The following is a 22,792-nucleotide window of genomic DNA, read 5'->3' on the forward strand; positions in this document are numbered from 1 at the left end:
GGCACAGGGTGTCCAGGCAGCTCACCGAGTCGGAGCCCCGGTCGGCTGGGGCGCTTTGGAAGTCAACGTACGCGTCCTTGGGGCCTCCCAGCAGCACCTCCTCATACTCAGTCTGGTAGTCAGATTCATCTGGGCAGAGAGCAGGGCCATGTGGGTCACCTCCTGAGCAGGGGCAGGGGCCATACACAGGCAGGGGTCCCGCTGTGCAGCCAACCAGGTCTAGGGGCTGCCAGAGCCAGCCTGGTGCCCAGGGCAGCTTATTGAGAGTGAGGGTCAGCAGGGGACATTGCCACCACCGCTCCCAGCTGTTGGGCATGTATGTCTCGGGATCCAACTCACCGTCCCCTGCAGCCACCTTGGCAGGCTCAATACGTGATACAATCTCAGCAAGGTCCGTGAAGGAGGCGTTGGGGCAGGTGAGGACCTGGGGGCGGAGGTGAAGAAGACATCTGACCTCTCCTGACTGCACCCGCCCTCTCTGTGACCCTGTGGTCCCAGCCTCTGAGTCAGAGGGGGGCGTGGGTGATGGGTAGAGTCCTGAGCAGCCCCACCCCAGTACCTTCCTCCCACCATGAGCACTTCCCAGGTGGAGAGTCAGAAGAGGCCCGTGCCTTCTGGCCCCTGGGAGGGACAGGGGGCACCTGCCCTCCTGAGTGGCTGAGTGGGGGTGCCAGGTGCCACAGGGTGAGGACCCAGCACCAGAGGACGGGTCTCAGCAGGGGAGCGGCCACCTGCTCGGGCACTCACGTCGCACGCCTTCATCTTGCTTGTCCCCTGCCGGTCCTGCAGCATCTTCTCCAGCACACCGCCTCGACCCCAGATGTCAAACACTGTCCGGCCATGCTGGGACCCCACCTCCTGCACACACACGGGAACCCCATGATGGGAATGGGAGCGCAGGGAGGCCCGGGGGTGCAGCCGGCCTGGACACTCACACAAATCTCATCAAACTTGCTGAACTCCAGGGTGCCATAGCTGTCAATCGGAGGGCGCAGGTACTCGCAGTAGTCGCTGCTCTTCACCATCTCCAGCTGCCGGACACAGCACACGTAGGCCAGGCGTGTCTGGATCTCAGCCATGTTCAGCACCTGCCGGGCCGCAGCACTGAGTGTGGCTGTCCTGGCCCCACGCGGCTCCTGGCCTCCGTCTGGGCACAGCCCCTGTTTCCTCCCTGGCCCCTCCAGGCCCTCCCCTCCCCCATGGGGAGACTATTTCTGCTGGACCTGGGGGAGGGGGCTGGGCATCCACCAGGGGGTCTGGAGTCTTTACACATGTCCCCCTCCCCAGAGCTGGTCCTGGGCAGGCAGGGACCATCCCCCAGGCTGGACCCAGAGCCTGGAAGACACTACTCCCTCCCTGCCCGTTTCAGGGACGTGGGCACCAGGGCGTGGGGAGGAGCGGCCAGAGCAGGCAAGGCTGGGCCCACCTTGACCTTCGTGGCCAAGGGATTCCAGCGCTTCCACAGGAGCCACCATCCCGAGAGCGCATCCCCGTAGTTGGTGAGGTCTGTCTCATCCCGGCTGCCCACGTCAATGGCGATCACCACCTTTGCCCCCATTGACCTGGCCACATCCGCTGGGGAGGAGGTGGCCTGGTGACCAATGGGGACAGGTGTGCAGAGCCCTGGGTGGGAGCACAGCTGAGGGGAGGCTGGGGTAGAGCTAGGGGTGGGGGCAGAGCCTGCCTGAGAGGCGCTGGGGGAGCACGTGGGCCTGCAGGGCGGGTCTCCTCTCCACTGTCACACCGGGGCCTGTGCAGGCCCTGGCAAGTGTAGAGCTGTCCAACAGGTGGCTGGCGTGCCCCAGGAGGGGCTGTGCCCACAGCAGCCCTGACACCTGCAGGCTGTTAGTTCTCGCTGTGGGCACAGATGGGCCCTAATTGCACCGACCGCCACTTGGCCTTGCTCTGAGCTCTGAGCACTGCGGAGCCGCCAACGGAGCCATCTGCTGGGAGTGTGTCTGCATGCCTCCTGCACTGCCCCGCCATCGGGCACACGGAGCCATGGGGTCAAGGCAGGTGGGTGCCCCTCCCCACCCACCCAGTACCTGGGAGGTTGTTGATGTAGCCCCCATCCATCAGCAGGTGCCCATCTTTGGGGTCGCAGAGTGGGGGCATGTAGCCCGACAGGGACATGCTGGCACGCACGTACCTCCACAGTGATCCTGGAAGGGTGTGCAGAGGAGTCCGGGAGAGGGAAGCAGACTTCCACTGCCATGAGCTCAGAGCCTCGCCCAGACAGGTCCTGAGGCCCCTGCACACCTGGCCTGGCAGAGGGTGCCAGGCCGGGCAGATGACACCCCTCCTGGGCACCCTCCTCCTTGGAGGGAGCTGGTGGGGCCGGACTTGCTCCGGGGCGCCCCACATCTCCCCTGGCCACGCCCTTCTGCAGGCTCTGCCACCCTACTCACTTCCAACCAGACTCATTTCAAGAGGCTCCCCAACACCCTGGCCTGGAAAAGGGCCCTCAGCTGCCCACCCATGGGTCGGTTTTCCCCGGGTCCCCAGGATCCCCATCGAGCAGTGCCAGACCCTGAGTGCGATCTGTACACTGCCATGACCCTCATGCTCCACTCTGCCCCCCGTCTCCACTGACCCCGCAGCCTTCAAGCCCGCAGCAGAGTCATCTTGCTCAGACCTCCCCGAGTCCCTTGCCTCCTCTGGGGGGCACCCCTTCCCTGGAGCCACTCTGCCCCCGCTGGGAACGTGCGCCCTGGGAGGAGGCACTCACCGTCCGTGTGGACCCGCATGGCAGATGCGGAGATGTCCGTGGTGATGGCGAAGTATGGGATCCACAGGTCCTGTGAGGGGACAGGACTCAGGCGGACCAACCCAGGCTGCCAGCCCTCGATTCTCAGGGCCCAGGGCGTCTAGACCCAGGCAGGCGGAGACCACGGACTCTGCTGGGGCTCCCAGGTTAGTCCCTGCGGGGTAGGGGGGGCACCTCGATCTGCCTGTCCTTGAAGACGCTAGAGATGCTGCTGTTGAAGCCAGCCCCCGAGAACATGGAAGTGATGGGGTAGGTCAGGTCCAGCATGGTCTTCACCATCGACATCATGTCCTGGGGGGCACACAGGGCACACATGAGCCCCTGCAGAGGAAAAGGGGCGCACACCCCTGCCTATGGGCACAGGCAGCAACCCCCCCGCGGGACCACCAAGAGCCTGCGTCAGGAGAAGGGAGTGGGCACACGGGCACACCTGCTTCCTGCAAGCAGAACGGGGGCCTCCTGGAAGCACCCAGGGCCTGGGGGGAGCAAACACCACAGCCTGAGTGGCAGGGCCTGGAGCAGCCGCTGGCCCCTGGCAGGCTTGACTCACTGGGCCCTTGCTACCCGCTCAGAAGGGCCAGCTCTGGGCATGCTGGGACGAGGCCATCTAGGCCCAGGGCTGGCTGCATGCCCACTGCTGCCCATGCCCAGGTGCCAGGGCAGGCACTCCATCTCCCCGACAGAAGCAGGGCCCTACCGAGGGCCTGACTGCCGAAGCCCCAGGATACCGTGGAACAGAGGTCCGCCCTCCTCACTGAGGCTGGACAGCTCCGCCTGTGAGCACAGGACCAGGAGCGCCTGACCCCTCAGGGCTCGGGGTGAGGAGGAAGGGGCCTCCTCCCTCCCCAGACAGACCCGAGAGGGGAAAGCTCAGGCAGGGGCTGCAGGTGGAGGGAGGCACGTGCCCAGGCATTCACATGGGGACCAGGACAAGCAGGAGCACACGTGCTCTTAGAGACAGGGACCCAGGTGGCCCAGCATTCCAGGGCTCCTCTGTGGCCAACAAGCCCCTGCCTCCCGAGGAAGCCCCTGCTCAGCACCGCCCCCCACGCCCCTCCACAGGCCCACAGGCAAGGGCCGCAGGGCGGCCGGCAGGTTCCAGCCCCATGCCCCCTCGCAGGGGCTGCCCAGCAGGCTCGCGTGGCCCAGCACACACTCAGGATGGCAGGCCATCAGGCCCAAAGCTCCATGGCTGTTCCCACACCTCCACACCAGCAGGGTGAAGAAGACAGGGACCTGCCCGGTTGTCTCTGGTCCCTCACTGAGGATGGACCCTCACTGTCCCCTGGGGCCACTGCCCTCACAGGCTGTCCTCAGTGACAGGAGCCTCGGGGACATGTGCACTGGGCAGATGGCCCGCGCTGACAGCTTCTGCACAGAGTGCGACCGGCTCCTTTTCTTTTAAAAATGAGATGCGCTTCCGAGCCCTCTCACAGCCTCAGCCAGGGCTCTGTCCTGCTCCCCCAGACAGACAGAGCCCTCAGGAGGGCAGAGGAGGTGCCCCTCCCCAGACAGAGCCCTTAGGAGGGCGGGGGAAGCACCCGTCCCCTGGACAGAGCCCTTAGGAGGGCGGGTGATGTGCCCCTCCCCTGCCGTCCCTCTGCCCCGCCCGGGCCCAGGTTCTGGGCTGTCCTCTGGCACCCGTTCACTACAGGACCCACTGTGTCCACAATGTGTACTTCTTACTGACATTTGGGGTCTCACACACCCAGGGAGAGAGACAGCCCAGGGCCCACCCAGCCCTTCCAGAGTCCACACCCAACCCCCTCTATCTACCCCACACGCCAACCCTGCATATCTCAGGGCCAGATGCCAGACAACAGTGGACAGCCCCGAAGCCCCAAATCTGCAGGAATTATTGGAACGGGCAGGTCTCAAGCTGTGTGCCCTGCCTTGCCCTGCCTGTGCCACACAGACCCCCAGGCCCAGGCCTCCCCCGCCCGCCTCCCAGCACTGGTGCCCTGGTGGGCGCACTGCGGGTGCATTAACCTGTCCTCAGTCACCTTCACAAGACCAGGCACCGGAGCCCCCACCCCTGGCAGCGAAGTCCTCGCTGCGCCCTCCCTGCTCCCCAGCCACGCTGCAGGCTGCCTGCAGGGCCGCCTGTCCCCAGGCCCCTGCCGGCCTGCGCCTACAGGGCCTCACCTCCGCCCACTGCTTGGCCCGGATGCGGATCTGGCTGTAGCTGCGTTCCTCCGAGTACAGGGCGCCCATGAAGGCCCCGATGGACGTCCCTCCAACCATGTCCACGGGGATGCCGTACTCCGTCAGAGCCCGGATGATGCCCACCTGCGCGCAGCCTCTACACCGACAGGAGCAGGAAGTCAGCACCCACTCTGCCCGCCAGAACCCAGGTCCGCCGTCCTGTCCTGCCCACCCCCCAGCGCCCACCCCCCGCACCCGTCACGGGAGACGGGGCAACGGTGGCATTCGGACGGGGCAGCGGCGCTCCTGAGTGGCAGCCGGCGCTCAGCCTCCTGTGGGGGCGCTGGGGCTGGCTCCGGGCCAGGCAAAGGCTTGTCTCTCTCTTCTGCGGGGCGTCCACCACACAACCAGAAACACCACTTGGGAGGAGCAGAGACCCCAGGACTGCAGCAGGAATAGGGACAGACGGCAGGAGCAGACAGAGCGACACCCGAGAGACAGGGAGGTCGGGAAGGTCTAGAACCGGCGACTGACATCGAGCCTTGGGTTCAATTCTAAATGCAGAGCGTGAATTCAAAGAGCAAACCATTCCTGCACTGTTGAAAACCCAAGTGAAGAAAACTTCAGACCAAACTGAGAACAAAAAGGCACGTTACCTCCAAGGGGCAGCACCCAGAGCCGCGGCCTGCCACGCTGGCTGGGAGGCTGTGGCCTCGCCACCGGCCCTTCTCAGACAGCGTCTGCTGGCCCGTAAGTCAGGAAAGAAACAACAGCTTAAATCAAAGAGGGCAAAATAAAGGAAATAATAAAGACAGGAAATTAACGAACCAGAAAACAAACATAATAGACAGGACCCTGAAAGCTACAAGTAGGTGCTTTGAAAAGATGAATTCAGTTGATAGTTCCTGGTAAGACTGATCCAGAAAAGTAAAAAGAGGGGGAGAGAGACGCGGGGGTGGGACAGAGAAGGAGGGAGGAGGAGGAGGGAGACAGGCGGTTGTCATAACTAACCTCAGGACTGAAAAAGGGAACATCACAGATGCTCCAGTTAAGAAGTTAATAGTAACTTTGTGCCTTAAGTAGGAAAAATCAGATAAAATGGACACATTCATAACACAAGTTACGAATAACACAGCTTACCAGACCCGACACTAGAAGTAGAAAACCTGGATAGTCCTATAACCATCAAAACAAGTGAGTTTTTAATTCTTGAATCCTTACAAAATTTCATGTCCAGATGGTTTTACTAGTTAATTGTACTAAACATAAAGAAGAACAGCACAAGCCACGTAAGACCTTCCAGACAACAGAAGCAGCGGCAAACAAACCTGCCTGCGTTTCAGGCGAGGACAAGCACAGCCCGCCTCCCGCAGACCCGAGGGCCGGGCAGACACGATAGGGCCACAGGCCAACGAGTCTGTCCCAAGGAGGTGACGCTAGAATCACTCAGTGTGATCCATCATATCAACAGAATAAAGGAGTAAATCACAGAATCCCACAGACCCAGAAAAACAAGCCCCCGTGATAAAAACTCGGTTGGCTAAGAACAGAAGGCACGCCCTCAGTCTGGTACAGAGCGTCTCAGAGACCAGCAGCTGCGCGGCACTCAGCCATTAGAGGGGGTGCAGTCCTGATGCTGCGGGCATGGCAAGGGCTCGCTCGACACCTGCTCAGACCCGCGGGAAGCTCTAACCAGCGCAACAGACGAGGAAGAGAAGCAAAGTCACGGAAAAGAAAGAGGAAATACTATCTTTATTCTGGGAAGACTTAAGTGTATACATAAAAAATGAAAAAGAACTACAAAAAAGGAAATAGAAGAAGTGAGTTTACCAAGGCTGTAAAACGACATATTTACAAATATCGTTTGTATTTCTACATACTGGCGACAGACAATTTAAAATGAAATTTAAAGCAGACCATTTACAATAGCAAAAACCCATAAAATACTTGGATGATTCTAAAATTTACACAGAGATGCAGAGGAATGAGGATGATCAAAATAATTTCAAGGAGAGGGAGGGTGAAGGAATCACACTGCCTGATGATTTCCTACAGAGGCTCCCTGCAAAGCCAGGGCAAGGGAGATGGCGTGCAGTGCGGTCAGCACAGCAGGCCCCAGCGCAGCCCACACCTGGGCAGGTGCTGGCATCTGAGCTGGATGCCGTGGCAGCTTAGCAGGGAGTGAGCGATGTGAGGGAGAAGACCCTCACCCACCGAGAGCTCCGCCACTCAGAGGTGGCAGCTGTGGGCGGATCGCAGGCCCAGAAGCACAAGCTTCGAGAAGATGAGACCCCGGCAAGAGCCCCCTGAGCCCCAGAAGTTAAACTGTAAGAACCAGGGAAATCCCACTTCACCAGGCTAAAATGAGCTCATCAAAAAAAGCCACTAGGAAACAAAAGTCAAAGACTGGAAACAGTATCAGTAATGAACACATCTGGCAGAAGACTTGTATCCAGACTACCCACAACTCCTCCAACCAAACAGCAGAGGACACGCCACCGGGAAAGGAGGCCCTGGAGCCCGAGTTCGGGGATGCAGACCAGGTCCCAGTGGCACCGGGAGCGGCCACGCTCGCCCTGACAGGGTCAAGGGTGGCAGAAGCGCAGGCGGCCCTTGCAGCCCTGGGGTCGGGCACATTCAACCGCTCCAGGCAGAGGGGGTCTGCTCCTACGTGTTATCCCACAAGGGAGACTCGTGTGCAAATGCTGACAGCCACTCTGTGCGTAGTAACCAAACCTAGAACACAACCCGGACGTCACTGACAGGAGGAGGACCAGCGCAGTGTGGAGCCCGGAGTCCAGGCAGCGCTGCTACAGCTGCAGCCGGGGCACAGACAATGCTGCGCGCACAGAGCTCACGGACCGAGCAGACACAGGCCAGCACGGAGCGGAAAGCTCAGCAGGCGAGCACCGATATTCTCAGAGAAACTCAAACTGCGAGACCCAGGCACTTCACCAAGTTCTTTGAGAAACACGAGAATGAAGAGACTCGCCTGCAAGACCCAGAGGGAACAGACCTTGGGAACAAAATGGCACTGGACTTCACAGCAATCCTAGAAGCTACATGGACAATAGAAAGAACTCCCAGGGAAACCACTTCCACCCAGAATCCCACAGCCAGACTGTCCTGCAAGCGCGCACAGAACCGGCACACTCTGCCAAGCATTCTCCCGGCACTGCTCTCAAGGAAATTTCTAGAGTATGAACTCTAACAGAATCAGGAATATAGCGAGAGAGAGGAAGACACAGTACCCAGAAATGGAGCTGCAAACAGGAGACATGGGGCCGCTCCCAGATCACAGGGACAGAAACTTGAAGGCAGCGCCTCAGCCCTGTGCCTGGGAGGAAGCCGCTGCCCGGCCCAGCGGAGCTCGGCGGGCGCGGGCGAACTGTGCGCCCACAGCAGTGGGGCTGCATCACTCCAGAGGAGACAGGCTCCGCCCCCGGGGAGGGGCCGCCTGGGACCCTGAGCTGAGGAGGAGGCAGAGGATGGGTGACAGGGGGTGGACAGAGTCTGACTGTGCGTTTGGCCTTAGAGCTCATCAATTTAGAACCGAAAAGAATGAAGCAGACAAAAGCAAACAACAGAGTCCCACTGCAGCACAAGCAGCCACGCTCACTGTCCTGTAAGAACCCACAGAGGGAAGGGGCGTGTGCGTGTGTGTGGCTGAGTCACTCCCCGTACACCCGACCCCAGTGCAGTGTTGTACACCAGCTATGCTCTGGCGTGAGACACGGAGTGTAAATGGGGACCAGCTGTGGAGCGGCTGAAATGACCGTCCGCAGGACACTGTCTGGGGACAGCTCTGGACCTGCGGACAGGCACCGTGTGTCCCACGAACACTGCAGGGCCTTACTAAACGCCACTTTGAGCGAATTTCACTAAAAATGCTGTAGCAGACCAGCTGCTCCAGCACCTCACTGTCCCAGCCCACAGAAAGTGCCTGAGTGCCCCTCACCTGGCAACTCTGAGCAAACTGCCCGGTTTCCAGGCCCATTAGTTCAGCTTTCAAGTGAGAACGTGGTGCTGACGATGCCTCTGAACTACCCGAGATGAACAGACACAGTACTCACTAGCCCCCACCCCTGGCCAGGCCACACTCAGGGCGCCAGTGTCACCACGAGGGGTCCCTCCCGGCAGCCTGAGGCTCTGGTCCCAGCCCAGCCCTCAGAGCGAGGCGGCAACAGGCAGCAACACGGCTGTGAGGAAGATGAAACCAGGGAGGAAGCTGGAGTGAGGGGCAGGGTCCCCGGGAAGAGCAGTGGACCAGCTTCGCCCTACTTTCCCTTCCCTAAGAAGGCTCCATCCTTCCCTAGGGGTCTTGGGCCAGAGCTTCGAGCCCCAGTATCTCCAGTCCTAGGGAAGCAATGAGCGTGAGTCCAGTCAGACAAGCAGTTCTGAGGCTCATCTGCATTCTCTCTCAGACCTCATCCAGCTATGATTAGCCGAGGAGTGCAGGAGCTGAGCAGGGCATCCACCCTCTGGGACCCTCTGTCCTCAGCTCACTCCAGAAGGAGTGTCCTACGGCCAAGGGAGGTGGTGAGCCAGGTCCCTCCAGCAGGCCCCAGGGACAGGCGGCCAGCCCAGGGAGTGCCCTGATGCCCACTGCGGCCAGGGGCCTGGGCTCCAGCCTGCAGGGTGCCCCGGCCCTGGGACCCACGCTCGGCAGGCAGGGATCCAGCACAGGTGCTGCCCTGCCCCTCCGCGCATCGCCGCTTCACCCGGTGGCCTGGGCCTGTCGCACGCTCACCGCACACCCGCGCTCCATTTCTGCCCCGCGTGTAAATTTCTCTCTAACACACGTCAGGAGAAGGGCGGCAAGTGTCAGGACAACCTGGGTTCAAGTTGTTTGGGCTCAACATCCTTAAAGAAACCCACCCACCAGCCCAAGGAGCTAAAGGCTGCTTCAGAGGGTCGTGAGCAGAGCAGACCCCTGTTTCATAAAGCGGAGAGAAGCTCACCTGCAGGCCAGAGGAAAGAGGGAACAGCCAGGAAGAGACACGCTCTCCTGAAGCCTTGTGGAGGGGCCACAGCTGTGCATGGGCAGCGCACAGGGACCCATGCCCACGCCCATGCACACACACACAGAGCCATGCACGCACACCCACGCCCACGCACCTACACACACACAGCCACGCGCACACACACACAGCCACGCACACACACACACAGCCACACACACACGCCCATGCACACATACACAGAGCCATGCACACACACCTACGCCCACGCACCTACACACACACAGCCACACCCATGCACACACACACACAGCCACGCACACACACACAGCCACGCACACACACACACACACACACACAGCCACACACACACACCCATGCCCTTGCACCTTCACACACACAGCCACACCCATGCACACACACACACAGCCATGCACACACACACACAGCCATGCACACACACCCACACCCATGCATGCACAAACAGCCATGCACACACCCACGCCCTTGCACACACATACATGGCCATGTGCACACGCACACGCCCATGCACACACACCCACGCCCCTTGCACCTACACACACACAGCCACGCACACACACACAGCCACGCACACACACACACAGCCACGCACACACGCCCATGCCCTTGCACCTTCACACACACAGCCACACCCATGCACACACACCCACAGCCATGCATGCACAAACAGCCACGCACACACCCACGCCCTTGCACACACATACATGGCCATGTGCACACGCACACGCCCATGCACACACACCCACGCCCCTTGCACCTACACACACACAGCCACGCACACACACGCCCACCCACACAGCCACGTACACACACTCTTGCCCACGCTCCTACACACACCCACACACCCACATGCAGGGAAGGGCATGGGAAGCAGAGGTACTCACCTTGCTCCCCCTCCCCCAAGGACCAAGGCGATGGCATTGCCGGTCAGCACTCTTGCCAGGCGGGAGAAGTCCGAGTGCCGGTCCGGGGGCCTCTGGCAAACCCGCTCGTACAGCTCCACCTACAAGAGAGGCCAGCAGACAGGGCCGACCTGACCCGCTGCTCTCCCCGACTCCTGACCCAAAGCTGTCTCCAGGACACGCCGGTGGTTCTGAGCTGCGCCGTCAGCACCTCAGTGCCTGGGCTCGCCTGGGAGGGCGCCACGGCCCTGGGCCTAGCCGACACCTGCCACTCCAAGTGGAGGGCGTGCGGGGCCTGGATGTCTGGGCATCGACACCACGGTCAGTTTGAGTCCACCGTGCTGCGGGGCCCCTGCTCCCACTGCGGCCCCTGCCCAGTCTCCAGGGCTGAGGACCCCGAGGAAGAGGTGCCTCAGGATTTGCGGCTTTTTCTGTCCAAAGGAGGAGGCAGGGCCAACGTGAGGCCCCTGGGCTCGGCTCTGGCACCAAGCGGGGCTCCTCCATCAGAGGTGCCGCCACACAACAATCAGGCTCGAGCAGCAGTGAGAGCCGCATCAGCGCTGTGGGCTGAGGTCAGAAGTGGAGGGAGGGCAGGAAGCAGGCCCCAGGGCCCCACCTCACCAGCTTGGGCAGGCTCCTCCTGGAGAAGACGCGGCGAGGGCAGCAGAGGTGCAGGTGGCCAGAACACCAGCCCCGCATGTTAAGCCACTCCGCGGTGCGGGCCGGCGCGGGCCCGTCCTGACGGTGCAGCAGCACCAGCTGCTTCTGGGCACGCACGGCCGAAGTCTCCAGCATCCGCTCCAGCTGAGGGAGAGTGGAGCCGCGAGTCAGCCAGCGCAGCAGAGCCCCGGCTTACGGCGGCCCCAGGCTGGACGCCACCTCGCCCATCAGCCCACATGGGTTGCGGCACTGGCCTGGCTGTAGTGTGCTGGGCCCTTCCTCTGTGAAGCCGGGCCCCAGGGGTTGCGGCTGCGTGCCCGCCAAGCTCTGCGGGCCTGCAGGCAGGGAGCGCACCGCCCTCTGCTTCTCTAACATGGCCTCGTGAATACATGCTGCAACCATCTTCGGCAAAGGGGCACCGCTCCTGGCAGAACTGGAACCCGCAGCAGAGATGACGAGTTTGTAGCTGACCCAGGACGGGGCAGAACGTGAGGTGAGAAGAGGACGGACAGAAAACAAAGAGATGACGACTCCACCTGACACCCGAAGCTGGAGACATGGGGCTTCGGGTGCAGGGCGACGAGCACGGAGCCCCAGGCCTTGCCCGGCAGCACAGCTGACTGGAGTGGGGTCTGGCAGCTCTGGGAACCTGAATACACAGGCTCCGGCTCGGCAGCTTTTCTAGGTGGTGCCCTGAAGACACCCTTGCACACGCGTGTAGTAAGGAAATTTCACAGTCCACTGACAGAACAGACAGATGGCAGGGCGTTCACAAATAGAAACTAAACAGCCATAAGACGAGTAAAACAATATGGATAAAACTCAGAAGTGTAAGCACCGAGGGAAAAAGGAAATCTCAAGATGGTACAGGCTTCAGCAGTATGTGAACGGAGAACTTCCAGATGTATAAGCTGGATTTAGAAAAGGCAGAGGAACTAGAGATCAAATTGCCAACATCCGTTGGATCATAGAAAAAGCAAGGAAACTCCAGAGAACCATCTATTTCTGCTTCATAGACTACACGAAAGCCTTTAACGGTGTGGATCACAACAAGCTGTGGAAAATTCTTAAAAGATACGGGAACACCAGACCACTTTACTTGCACCCTGAGAAACCAGTATGCAGTTCAAAAAACAACAGTTAGAACCTTATACAGAACAACTGACCTTCCACATGGGGAAAGGAACACAAAGCTGTGTACTGCCATCCTGCTTATTCAGTTTACATGCAGAGTCGTGCGTGCTTGCTAAGTCCCTTTAGTCACGTACGATCCTTTGTGATCCCAAGAACTATAGCCCATGCAGCTCCTCTGTCGATGGGATTCTCCAGGCAGGAACAGTGGAGTGGGTTGCAATGCCCTTCTCCAGGGGATCTTCCTGACCTAGGGATCAAATCTGTAGCTCCTGCATTGCAGGCGAATTCTTTACCTCTGAGCCACCCAGGAAGCCCATATGCAGAGTTCACCATGCAAAATGCTGGACTGGATGAATCACAAGCTGGAATCAAGATTTCCAGGAGAAATATCAACAGCCTCAGATATGCAGATGATACCACTCTAATGGCAGAAAGTGAAGAGGAACTAAAGAGCCTCTTGATGAGGGTGAAAGAGGAGAGTGAAAAAGTTGGCTTGAAACTCAATATTCAAAAAAACTAAGATCACGGCATCCAGTCCCATCCGTTCATGGCAAACAGAAAGGGAAAAACTAGAAGCAGTGGCAGATCTTATTTTCTTGGGCTCCAAAATCACTGCAGACAGTGAAATTAAAAGACACTTGCTCCTTGGAAAGAAAGCTATGACAAACCTAGGCAATGTATTAAAAAGCAGAGAGATCACTTTGCCAACAAAGGTCCGTCTCGTCAAAGTTATGGTTTTTCCAGTAGTCACATACAGATGTGAGAGCTGGACCATAAAGAAGGCTGGGTGCTGAATAATTGATGCTGTCACATTGTGGTGCTGGAGAAGACTCTTGAGAGTCCTTTGAACTGCAAGGAGATCAAACTAATCAATCATAGAGGAAATCAACCCTAAATATTCATTGGAAGGACTGTTGCTGATGTTGAAGCTCCAATACTTTGGCCATCTGATGGGAAGAGCCAACTCACTGGAAAAGACTCTGATGCTGGGAAAGATTAACGGCAAAAGGAGGAGGTGGTAGATGGTGAGATAGTTAGATAGCATCACCAACTCAATGGACATGAATTTGAGCAAACTCCAGTAGACACTGAAGGACACGGAAGCCTGGCATGCTGCACTCCACAGGGTTGCAAAGGGTCTGACTCAATTTAGTGATTGAGCAAAAAACTTAGTGACTGAACAATAAACCAACAAAGATGGAATAAAGTAGAACACTATCTACATAAAAAACAGAGACACACACACAGTAAAATGAGGCTCTGGCTTCACAAGACACCACCTGGGGTGGGCTACCGGCTACCGCACGGTATCTGTCTCAGCTCAGTTCAGTCGCTCAGTCGTGTCCGACTCTTTGTGACCCCGTGAACTGCAGCACTCCAGGCTTCCCTGTCCATCAGCAATTCCCGGAGCTCACTCAAACTCATGTCCATTGGTCAGTGATCCCATCCAGCCATCTCATCCTGTCCTTTCCTTCTCCTCCCGCCTTCAATCTTTCCCAGCATCAGGGTCTTTTCCAATGAGTCAGTTCTTCACATCAGGTGGCCAAAGTACTGGAGGTTCAGCTTCAGCATCAGTCCTTCCAATGAATAGTCAGGACTGATTTCCTTTAGGATAGACTGGTTGGATCTCCTTGAAGTCCACTCTCAAGAGTCTTCTCCAACACCACAGTTCAAAGGCAACAATTCTTTGGTACTCAGATTTCTTTATAGTCCAAGTCTCACATCTATACGTGATACTGGAAAAACCATAGGTATCTGCCTGCTCCTGCCAGAACAACGCCAGAGGTAAACACAGCAAAATGTTTTCAAAATGTGGAGAGCAAATGTCTGGGTGTTTGCTTTTACTATTCATCCCTTCCTGAGTCCTTGAAATACTTCATTCAAAGGAAAAAAGACAAACCGGGTCTGAGAAAAAAGGGCCACGCTAGCCAGGACCTGCCCAGCCTTCTGCCGAGAGACCACGCCCACTACTCGGCCCCACCTGCCGAAGCCCCGCCCACTGCCGCGCTTCCGCAGCCAGCTCACCTCGCCAACCGTGGGCTCCTGCTCGCCCAGGCCCACGATGAGGATGCAGTCTGCCTGCCGGATGCAGCGCTGGGTCCAGGGCGTGAGTGTGCTGTCCGCCTGGTAGAGCACGATCCGGTGGATGTCCTCCTGCTGCCCCAGCCAGCTGGACAGCCGGTACTCGTGGATACTGGAAGGCACAGACACCCTGGTGTATTTCATGGCTGGGCAGGGGCCCCCTGAGAGCAGGAAGCCGGGCTTGGCCAGGCTGTTCCCACGTGGAGGCCTCATACCTGTCCAGAGCAGCAGAGCCAAGGCGCTGTTTTACGCTGTCACTGGTCAGCAGCAGGGCAGGGCCTAAAAACCACCACCAGATGCAGAAAACTGCCACAGCCCACCTCGGAGGAGCCGTGAGGCCCTTCCTTCTCCTGGAATCTGCTTGTCGGCAAAGCAGAAACCTCTCACAGCTCTCGGGAAAGTGCCTGTGGCCCTGAAGGAGACCCTCCGGGCAGGTGAACCTGCGGTGTGCCAAGGGAAGGGCTGCGCCAGGCACAGGGACGGGCAGCCTCTCTGAACCTCAGTCTCCTCCTCTGTACACACTGGGCTTGAATTTCTGCAGCTCTGAAACTGTGTGTGTGCTGGGGGCAGGGGAAACACAAGCTTGTAAAATGCAAGATCAGACAACTTCCCCAACCCAAGTCAGTGGCTGGCTGGATTCCAGCAGATGTGGTTTACCAGGATGGAGACGCATGCTTTCACATGCTGTCTCTGGGGTCAGCTTGTTCTTCCATCTACAGGGTGGCTCAGATGGTAAATAATCCACCTGCAATGTAGGAGACCTGGGTTCAGTCCCTGGGTTGGGAGGATCCCCTGGAGAAGGGAAAGGCTACGCACTCCAGTATTCTGGCCTGGAGAATTCCATGGACTGAGTCCACGGAGTTGCAAAGAGTTGGACCCAACTGAGTGACTTTCACTTTCCTTTGGGCTTCCCTGATAGCTCAGCTGGTAAAGAATCTGCATGCAATGAAGGACACCCCAGTTCGATTCCTGGGTCAGGAAGATCTGTTGGAGAAGGGAGCTGCTGTTCGGACAGACACATCTGCTCAACCAGGAGGGCTGCCAGGGGTGGGGACAAAAGCTGAGACAGTGGCCCTCAGGGTCAGGAAGGCTGCTGGACTACCCTGAGGATGAAGAAGTCCTGCTGCAGCAAGAGAAGCCCAGGCTCCCCCTGCACTGGCATCTGAACTTCCCTGAGGGCTCACGATTAGAAGGGGAGAGACAGGAAATCACTGCCTGTGTTTTACTGGAGGTGTCTGCTTTCTTGACAGCACACAGAATAAGAGCGTGTTCCACACAGTGGAGTGCTCACCTAAAGCCAGACATCCTGGAGCAGGAATTCAAGTGGGCCTTAGGAAGCATCACTACAAACAAAGCTAGTAGAGGTGATGGAATTCCAGCTGAGCTATTTCAAGTCCTAAAAGGTGATGCTGTGAAAGTGTTGCACTCAATATGCCAGTAAATTTGGAAAACTCAGTAGTGGCCGCAGGACTGGAAAGGGTCAGTTTTCATTTCAATCCCAAAGAAAAGTAATGCCAAAGACTGCTTAAACTACCACACAATTGCATTCATCTCACAACACAATAGCAAAGCAATGCTCAAAATTCTCCAAGCCAGTACATGAACTGAGAACTTCCAGATGTTTAAGCTGGATTTAGAAAAGGGAGAGGAACCAGAGATCAAATTGCCATCATCCGTTGGAATGTAGAAAAAGCAAGAGAATTCCAGAAAAACATCTACTTCTGCTTTATTGACTATGCCAAAGCCTTTGACTGTGTGGATCACAACAAACTGTGGAACATTCTGAAAGAGATGGGAATAGCAGACCAACTTACCTGCCTCCTGAGAAATCTGCATGCAGGTCAAGAAGCAACAGTTAGAACTGGACATGGAACGATGGACTGGTTACAAATTGGGGAAGGAGTACATCAAGGCTGTATATTGTCTCTTGCTTATTTAACTCACATGCAAAGTACATCATGAGAAACACTGGGCTGGATGAAACACAAGCTGGACTCAAGATTGTTGGGAGAAATATCAATAACCTCAGATATGCAGATGACACCACCCTTATGGCAGAAAACAAGGAAGAACTAAAGAGCCTCTTGATGAAAGTGAAAGAGGAGAATGAAAAAGCTGGCTTAAAAGTCAATATTCAAAAAACTAAGATCATGGCATCCGGTTCCATCACTTCATGGCCAACAGATGGCGAAATAGTGGAATCAGTGACAGATTTTATTTTCTTGGGCTCCAAATCACTGGAGATGGTAACCGCTGCCATGAAATTAAAAGACACTTGCTCCTTGGAAGAAAAGTTACGACCATAAAAAGCAGAGACATCACTTTTCTGACAAAGATTCGTCTAGTCAAAGCTACGGTTTTTCCAGTAGTCATGTATGGATCTGAGAATTGGACCATAAAGAAAGCTGAGTGCTGAAGAATTGATGCTTTTTAACTGTGGTGCTAGAGAAAACTCTTGAGTCCCTTGGACAGCAAGGAGATGCAACCAGTCAATCCTAAAGGAAATCAGTCCTGACTATTCATTGGCGGGACTGATGCTGAAGCTGAAGCTCTAATACTTTGGCCACCTGATACGAAGAACTGACTCAATGGAAAAGACCCTGATGCTGGGAAAGATTGAAGGCGGGAGGAGAAGGGAATGACAGAGGATGAGATATCTGGATGGCATCACCAACTTGATGGACATGAGTTTGAGCAAGCTCTGGGAGTTGGTGATGGACAGGGAGGCCTGGCATGCTGTAGTCCACAGGGTCGCAAAGAGTCGGACATGAATGAGTGACTGAATTGAACCACAGGGTGGTGCCTGTGAGGTGGCCGCTGGTCTGACCTGCAGGGGAGCAGCTCTGACTCAAAGGCAGAAGCCTGTGGAAGTGGGGGAGCAACTCCTCTGGGGGTCGGGACAGAGGGCGCTGGTCCCACTAAGGCCGCACTCCTGCCTTGGGGGTCGGGCACCCACAAGGGCCTGACAGAGAGGGACCCCTCTCGGGGCTTGAGGGGCTCTCAGCCTGCAAGGGCGGGCACTCCTGGGCACTGCAGTGACTAGTTCCGTTCACCTCTTGGAAGTCTAGGACGAGACGGGACAGGCAGGCCATGTCTGCTGCGGGAACACTGAGAAGCCCTGCCTGAGGCCCTGGAGACGGTGGCTGCTCTCTCTGACCCTCGGTGCACATCTGCTCTAGGCCTCTGCCTGGACTCGAGGGTCCTGAGGAGGCCCTTGGGAAAGTGTGGAGCCCCTAGGAGTGCCCTGGGCTCTCAAGGCGCTGGCTACAGTCCTGGCCAGTTAGGAATGTGGTGACTAGCCTGTCCCTGGGAGGGGTCTGCCTAAGGCCCAGCCATGGACAGGGCCAGGGTAGTGCATGGATACAGGGTGACTCCCAGTTACTCCGAGTCGGCTCTGTGGGGGCTGCTCAGGCCTGGAGAGTCACTGTCAGCCTGGCTGTTACACAGCCTCTCCTCCAAACTGTGGAAGCCAGAGGAAGTGGCTGAAACCCTGAAGCTGGAAGACAAGGCCATCGGCCTAGATCCTCTCTCTACAAACACCCTTCACAGATGTGATCACCTTTCAGCAAAGGAACCCTCAGGGCAGGGTCCATTGGTTCTGAGTGAGGGCTCTGGGTCAGCTGAGGAGCCTACAGAAAAATGCATCCTGACTCTATTTATTTCATAATCAAAACCATCCCCAATGGATTGTAAACTTGACAGGTAATACAATAATGTTTTTAAAAGAACCTCTTCATGACTTGGGGATAGGATGAAATTTCTTCAATAAAATGCAAAATTCAGTAACAATATAGGGAAAAAATGATAAATAAATTGGTCCATATTAGAATTAACAACTTGCATTTGTCAAAGTCAGTGAACTAGATGCATGCTGTCATGTCCAGCTCTTTGCAACCCCATGGACTACAGCCCACCAGTCCATGGGATTCTCCAGGCAAGAATACTGGAGTGGGTTGCCATTTCCTTCTCCAGTATCTTCCTGACCTGGGTGAAATCTGTGTCTCTTGTGTCTCCTGCACTGCAGGTGGATTCTTTACCACTGGTGCCACCTAGGAAGCATTTGTCGAAAGACATCATTAAAAGAATAAAAAAGCAAGCCACAGAGGTAAAGATATCTGCATTTTCATCCGAAAAAAAGCAACTGCATCCACACTGCCCATTGACAAGGAAAAGATAACAGCCCCACAAAACAGTGGGAAACTTGACAGGCACTCAGAAGAAGGGATCCCAGTGGCTGCGAGACAGACTTTTCAGCTACTGGGAAATGCAGATCCAAGCTAGATGGGACACTGCCTCACAGTCACAAGTGCCCAGCAGCCCAGCACACCACACACTCTCCCTTTCCCCCAGAAGAGGCTGGATGCTGGGCCACAAGTCTTCCGTTGCTGTTGTTCAGTCGCTAAGTTGGGTCCAGTTCTTTGCAGCTCCATGGATTGCAGCATGTCAGGCAGGCTTCCCCATCTTTCACTATCTCCTGGAGTTTGCTCAAACTCATGCCCATTGAGTCGGTGATTCCATTCAACCATCTCATCCTCTGTTGCCCCCTTCTCTTCCCGCCTTCAATCTTTCCCAGCATCAGGGTCTTTTCTGGTGAGTTGGCTCTTCCCATCAGGTGGCCAAATTATTAGAGCTTCAACATCAGTCCTTCCAATGAATATTCAGGGTTCATATCCTTTAGGTTTGACTGGTTTGATCTCCTTGCAGTCCAAGGGACTCTCAAGGGTCTTCTCCAGCATCACAATTTGAAAGCATCAATTCCTGGGCGTTCAGCCTTCGTTATGGTCCAACTCTCACATCCATACATGACTACTGGAAAAACCATAGCTCTGACTAGACGAATCTTTGTCAGAAAAGTGATGTCTCTGCTTTTTAACATGCTGTCTATGTTTGTCATAACTTTTCTTCCACGGAGCAAGTGTCTTTCAATTTCATGGCTGCAGTCACCATCTGCAGTGATTTTGGAGCCCAGGAAATTAAAGTCTGTCACTGTTTCCACTTTTTCCCCATGTATTTGCCATGAAGTGATGGAATCAGATGCCATGATCTTAGTTTTTTGAATACTGACTTTTAAGCCAGCTTTTTCACTGTCCTCTTTCACCCTCATCAAGAGGCTCTTTAGTTTCTCTTCACTTTCTGCCATTAGAGTTGTGTCATCTGCATATCTGAGTTTGTTGATATTTCTCCTGGCAATCTTGATTTCAGCTTGTGGTTCATCCAGCCTGGCATTTAGCATGATGTACTCTGCATATAAGTTAAATAAGCAGGGTAAGAATACACAGCCTTGACGCACTCCTTCTCAATTTTGAACCAGTCAGTTGTTCCACATCCAGTTCTTCTAACTGTTGCTTCTTGATCTGCATACAAGTTCCTCAGGAGGCAGGTAAAGACTGGACTTACATAAAGTATCTTTTCTGATCACAATGGTATGAAAATGGAAAATTCACAAGTATATGGAAATTAAATGTTTAAACAACCAATGAGTCAAAGAAATCACAAAGAAACGAGGAAATACTTGAAGCAAATGAAAACAAAAGCACAACATTCCAGAATGTAGAGGACACAGCGAGAGCCCTGCGAGGAGGGACGCTGATGGCTATGAATGCCTCCTCTGAGGAAGAAGAGAGATCTCTGACCAACAGCTGGCTTTGTACCTTAAGTAACAGAAGAATCTCACACTAAACACAGAGCCAGAGCCGAGCTGGGGCTGTGCTCCCGGGCACAGGCTTCCTCCAGCTGCGGCGGGCGGGGCCGCTCTCCGGCTGTGGGGCCCGGGCTTCCCTCGTTGTGCAGCGTGGGCCCCACGGGATGCAGGCTGGAGAGCTGCAGCACTGAGGCCCGAGCTTGAGCTCGGTAGCTGTGGCGCATGGACTGAGCTGCCTTGCGGCACGTGCAGTCTTCCAGGACCAGGGAGGAACCTGTCACCCCTGCACTGGCAGGCCAATTCTTAACTACTGAACCACCAGGGAAAATCCTCTACCAAACGTTAAAAGAAAAATTAATACCAGTCCTCCTCAAAGTCTTCCAAAATATTGACTCTGAGGGAACACTTCCTGACTCATTCCATGGGGCTAGCACCAGTACCCCCTCACCAGAGTCACGGTGGGACCAGGACACCACAAGAAACTACAGACAGGCAACCCTGACAGTGCGAAACCCTCCATGAGAGAGGAGCTGACCAAACCCAGGGGCAGTAAAAGGGCTACACACCCCACCAAGTGGGAGCTACTCCTGGAGTGCAAGAATGACTCAATTCATGAATGAGAGAGGAGCTGACCAAACCCAGGGGCAGTAAAAGGCCTACACACCCCACCAAGTGGGAGCTACTCCTGGAGTGCAAGAATGACTCAATTCGTGAGTATCAATCAGTGTGATAAATCACATCAACAGAACAAAGGGGGGAAATATGATCATCTCAATTGCTGCAGGAAAAGAAAGCACTGACAAAATTTAACATCTTTTTATGATATAAACCCTCAACAAAATATGAATAGAAAGAAACCTTCCTAAGTTAGAGGCCATCCGTGAGAGACTGACAGCTAACACCCTACTCAAAGACAAAAGACTGAAAGCTTTTCCCCAAGACCAGGAATGAGGCAGGAGGCTGCTTCGTCCTCACATCGCTTGGACGTCACTGCCACCCAACGCCACCGACAGTCCAGTACCGTCCCTGTCGTGACCCCCGTTTCTTGCAGAAACAGAAATTCACACGGACACACATGCAGTCGCATGAGTGCACCGTACGGACACCGATTTCCTGGTCTGGATGCTGTGCTGTGGTTACATAACCAGGGGTGGGGGCTGGCATATGGCTCTCTCTTTACTATTTTTATAACTTGCTATGAATCTATAATTATTTCAAAATACAAGTCGTTTTTTCAAAGGGAACAAGCCACTATTATGAGTCCGTACGTCTGCACTGTACAACTGCAGGTCTCTTGGTGCGCCCTGGACAGGCTGACCAACCTCACTGAAAACAAGTGGAGGCTTCCAGATCCAGAACGTTTGTTATGAAACAGAGACCAAGACTAATGGAAATTAATGCTTTCTGTGATTTAAATTTTCACTTGGAGAATAACTTTTAAATATTGAATATTTATAATAGTAGCTCAATTTTGTAAATCATTTTTGTTTGGCATCTATTCAATGCCTTCTATTACCCCTTGAAGCCAGTAAAATAGCCCTGTCTCAGAAAATTGACTTGTTGTCTATTACTATGATCACTTACAATTATATAAAACCATATGAGTAAAGTGTTAAGAATATGGAATGCTTTATGATTTGGAGAATTCCTAAGAATTCTCCAGAATTTCAGTTTCTTGTTCTTGAGCCCCAAACTTCCCAGCTGTCAGGATCTTGGCAGCAAGACCTAAGCTGACGGACCCTCACTGAGGGTGTTCCCACGTGGTCAGCCAGCTCCCTGGCCACTGCAGCGTGCTCTCCAAGTGGTGGGGCAGCTGGAGGCGCCCACCCCAAGACGGCTTCTGCAGGGGGCGCAGGGGCCTCTGTGGGTTCAGCTGGGAGGAGTGCAGTGTGACTCACACCAGCTCCTGTGGCGTCGGGTCCCCATCAAGACTGTCCGGAGGCTCCGTCGCACTGCGGTGGTCCCCTCCCCAGCGCCGCACCCCCACCCCCACCCCCACCCAGGGTTACCAGCCTTGCGGGCAACGCTGAGCGCTCTTTCAGGAGAACCTGGAAGGACTGAGAGGCAGGGGGAGGAGGGGGCCCAGGGGACCTCAGGTGGCCTTGGGCAGGGCTTACCAATAGCGCTGAGGGCGTGCTTGAGCTCCAGGGTGAAGGCGGTGAGGGGCACGTCCTCCGACACTGGCATGACGGCCACTGTGGAGAGGTTGCTGGCGGCGTTCCCCGAGTCCCACTTGCTGCCCACAGTATGGAACCCAAACTGGTGACCTGCAGAGCACAGGGGTGTGTGCTAGCCTGAGGAGCCGGCTGCCGCCAGGACAGGCTCAGTGTCCCTGAGTGTTTCCAGGTGATTGCGTGGCCCCAGCAGCCTGGCTGGGGGAACGGGCACCCGGTCTGCCCTGGTCTCCACAACTAGATTCCCGGCCTTCCTGCTGAAAGCGAACCGCACCGCGGCGCCC

General features: G+C 55.8%; 1 protein-coding gene across 5 annotated transcripts in view; it reads right to left on the reverse strand.

The window, feature by feature from the left end:
- Positions 1-22,792, reverse strand: part of PNPLA7 (patatin like phospholipase domain containing 7) — a 77,224-nt gene that overhangs the window by 483 nt on the left and 53,949 nt on the right. For 4 of the 5 annotated variants that reach the window (XM_027557004.1, XM_027557005.1, XM_027557003.1 and 1 more), the window contains 14 exons: positions 22,452-22,601; positions 14,909-14,972; positions 14,637-14,805; positions 11,439-11,621; positions 10,800-10,918; positions 4,913-5,069; positions 2,942-3,058; positions 2,729-2,798; positions 2,046-2,162; positions 1,427-1,575; positions 936-1,088; positions 748-858; positions 340-424; positions 26-129 (listed from right to left, as the gene is read on the reverse strand). In XM_027557004.1, coding sequence (XP_027412805.1) covers positions 26-129; positions 340-424; positions 748-858; positions 936-1,088; positions 1,427-1,575; positions 2,046-2,162; positions 2,729-2,798; positions 2,942-3,058; positions 4,913-5,069; positions 10,800-10,918; positions 11,439-11,621; positions 14,637-14,805; positions 14,909-14,972; positions 22,452-22,601 — 1,748 coding nt within the window. The remainder of the gene's footprint in view (positions 1-25; positions 130-339; positions 425-747; positions 859-935; positions 1,089-1,426; positions 1,576-2,045; positions 2,163-2,728; positions 2,799-2,941; positions 3,059-4,912; positions 5,070-10,799; positions 10,919-11,438; positions 11,622-14,636; positions 14,806-14,908; positions 14,973-22,451; positions 22,602-22,792) is intronic. The other variant, XR_003513597.1, reaches the window with a different exon arrangement.

Source organism: Bos indicus x Bos taurus, chromosome 11 (assembly GCF_003369695.1).
Source record: "Bos indicus x Bos taurus breed Angus x Brahman F1 hybrid chromosome 11, Bos_hybrid_MaternalHap_v2.0, whole genome shotgun sequence".
In the NCBI taxonomy this organism is placed as follows: Eukaryota; Metazoa; Chordata; class Mammalia; order Artiodactyla; family Bovidae; genus Bos; species Bos indicus x Bos taurus.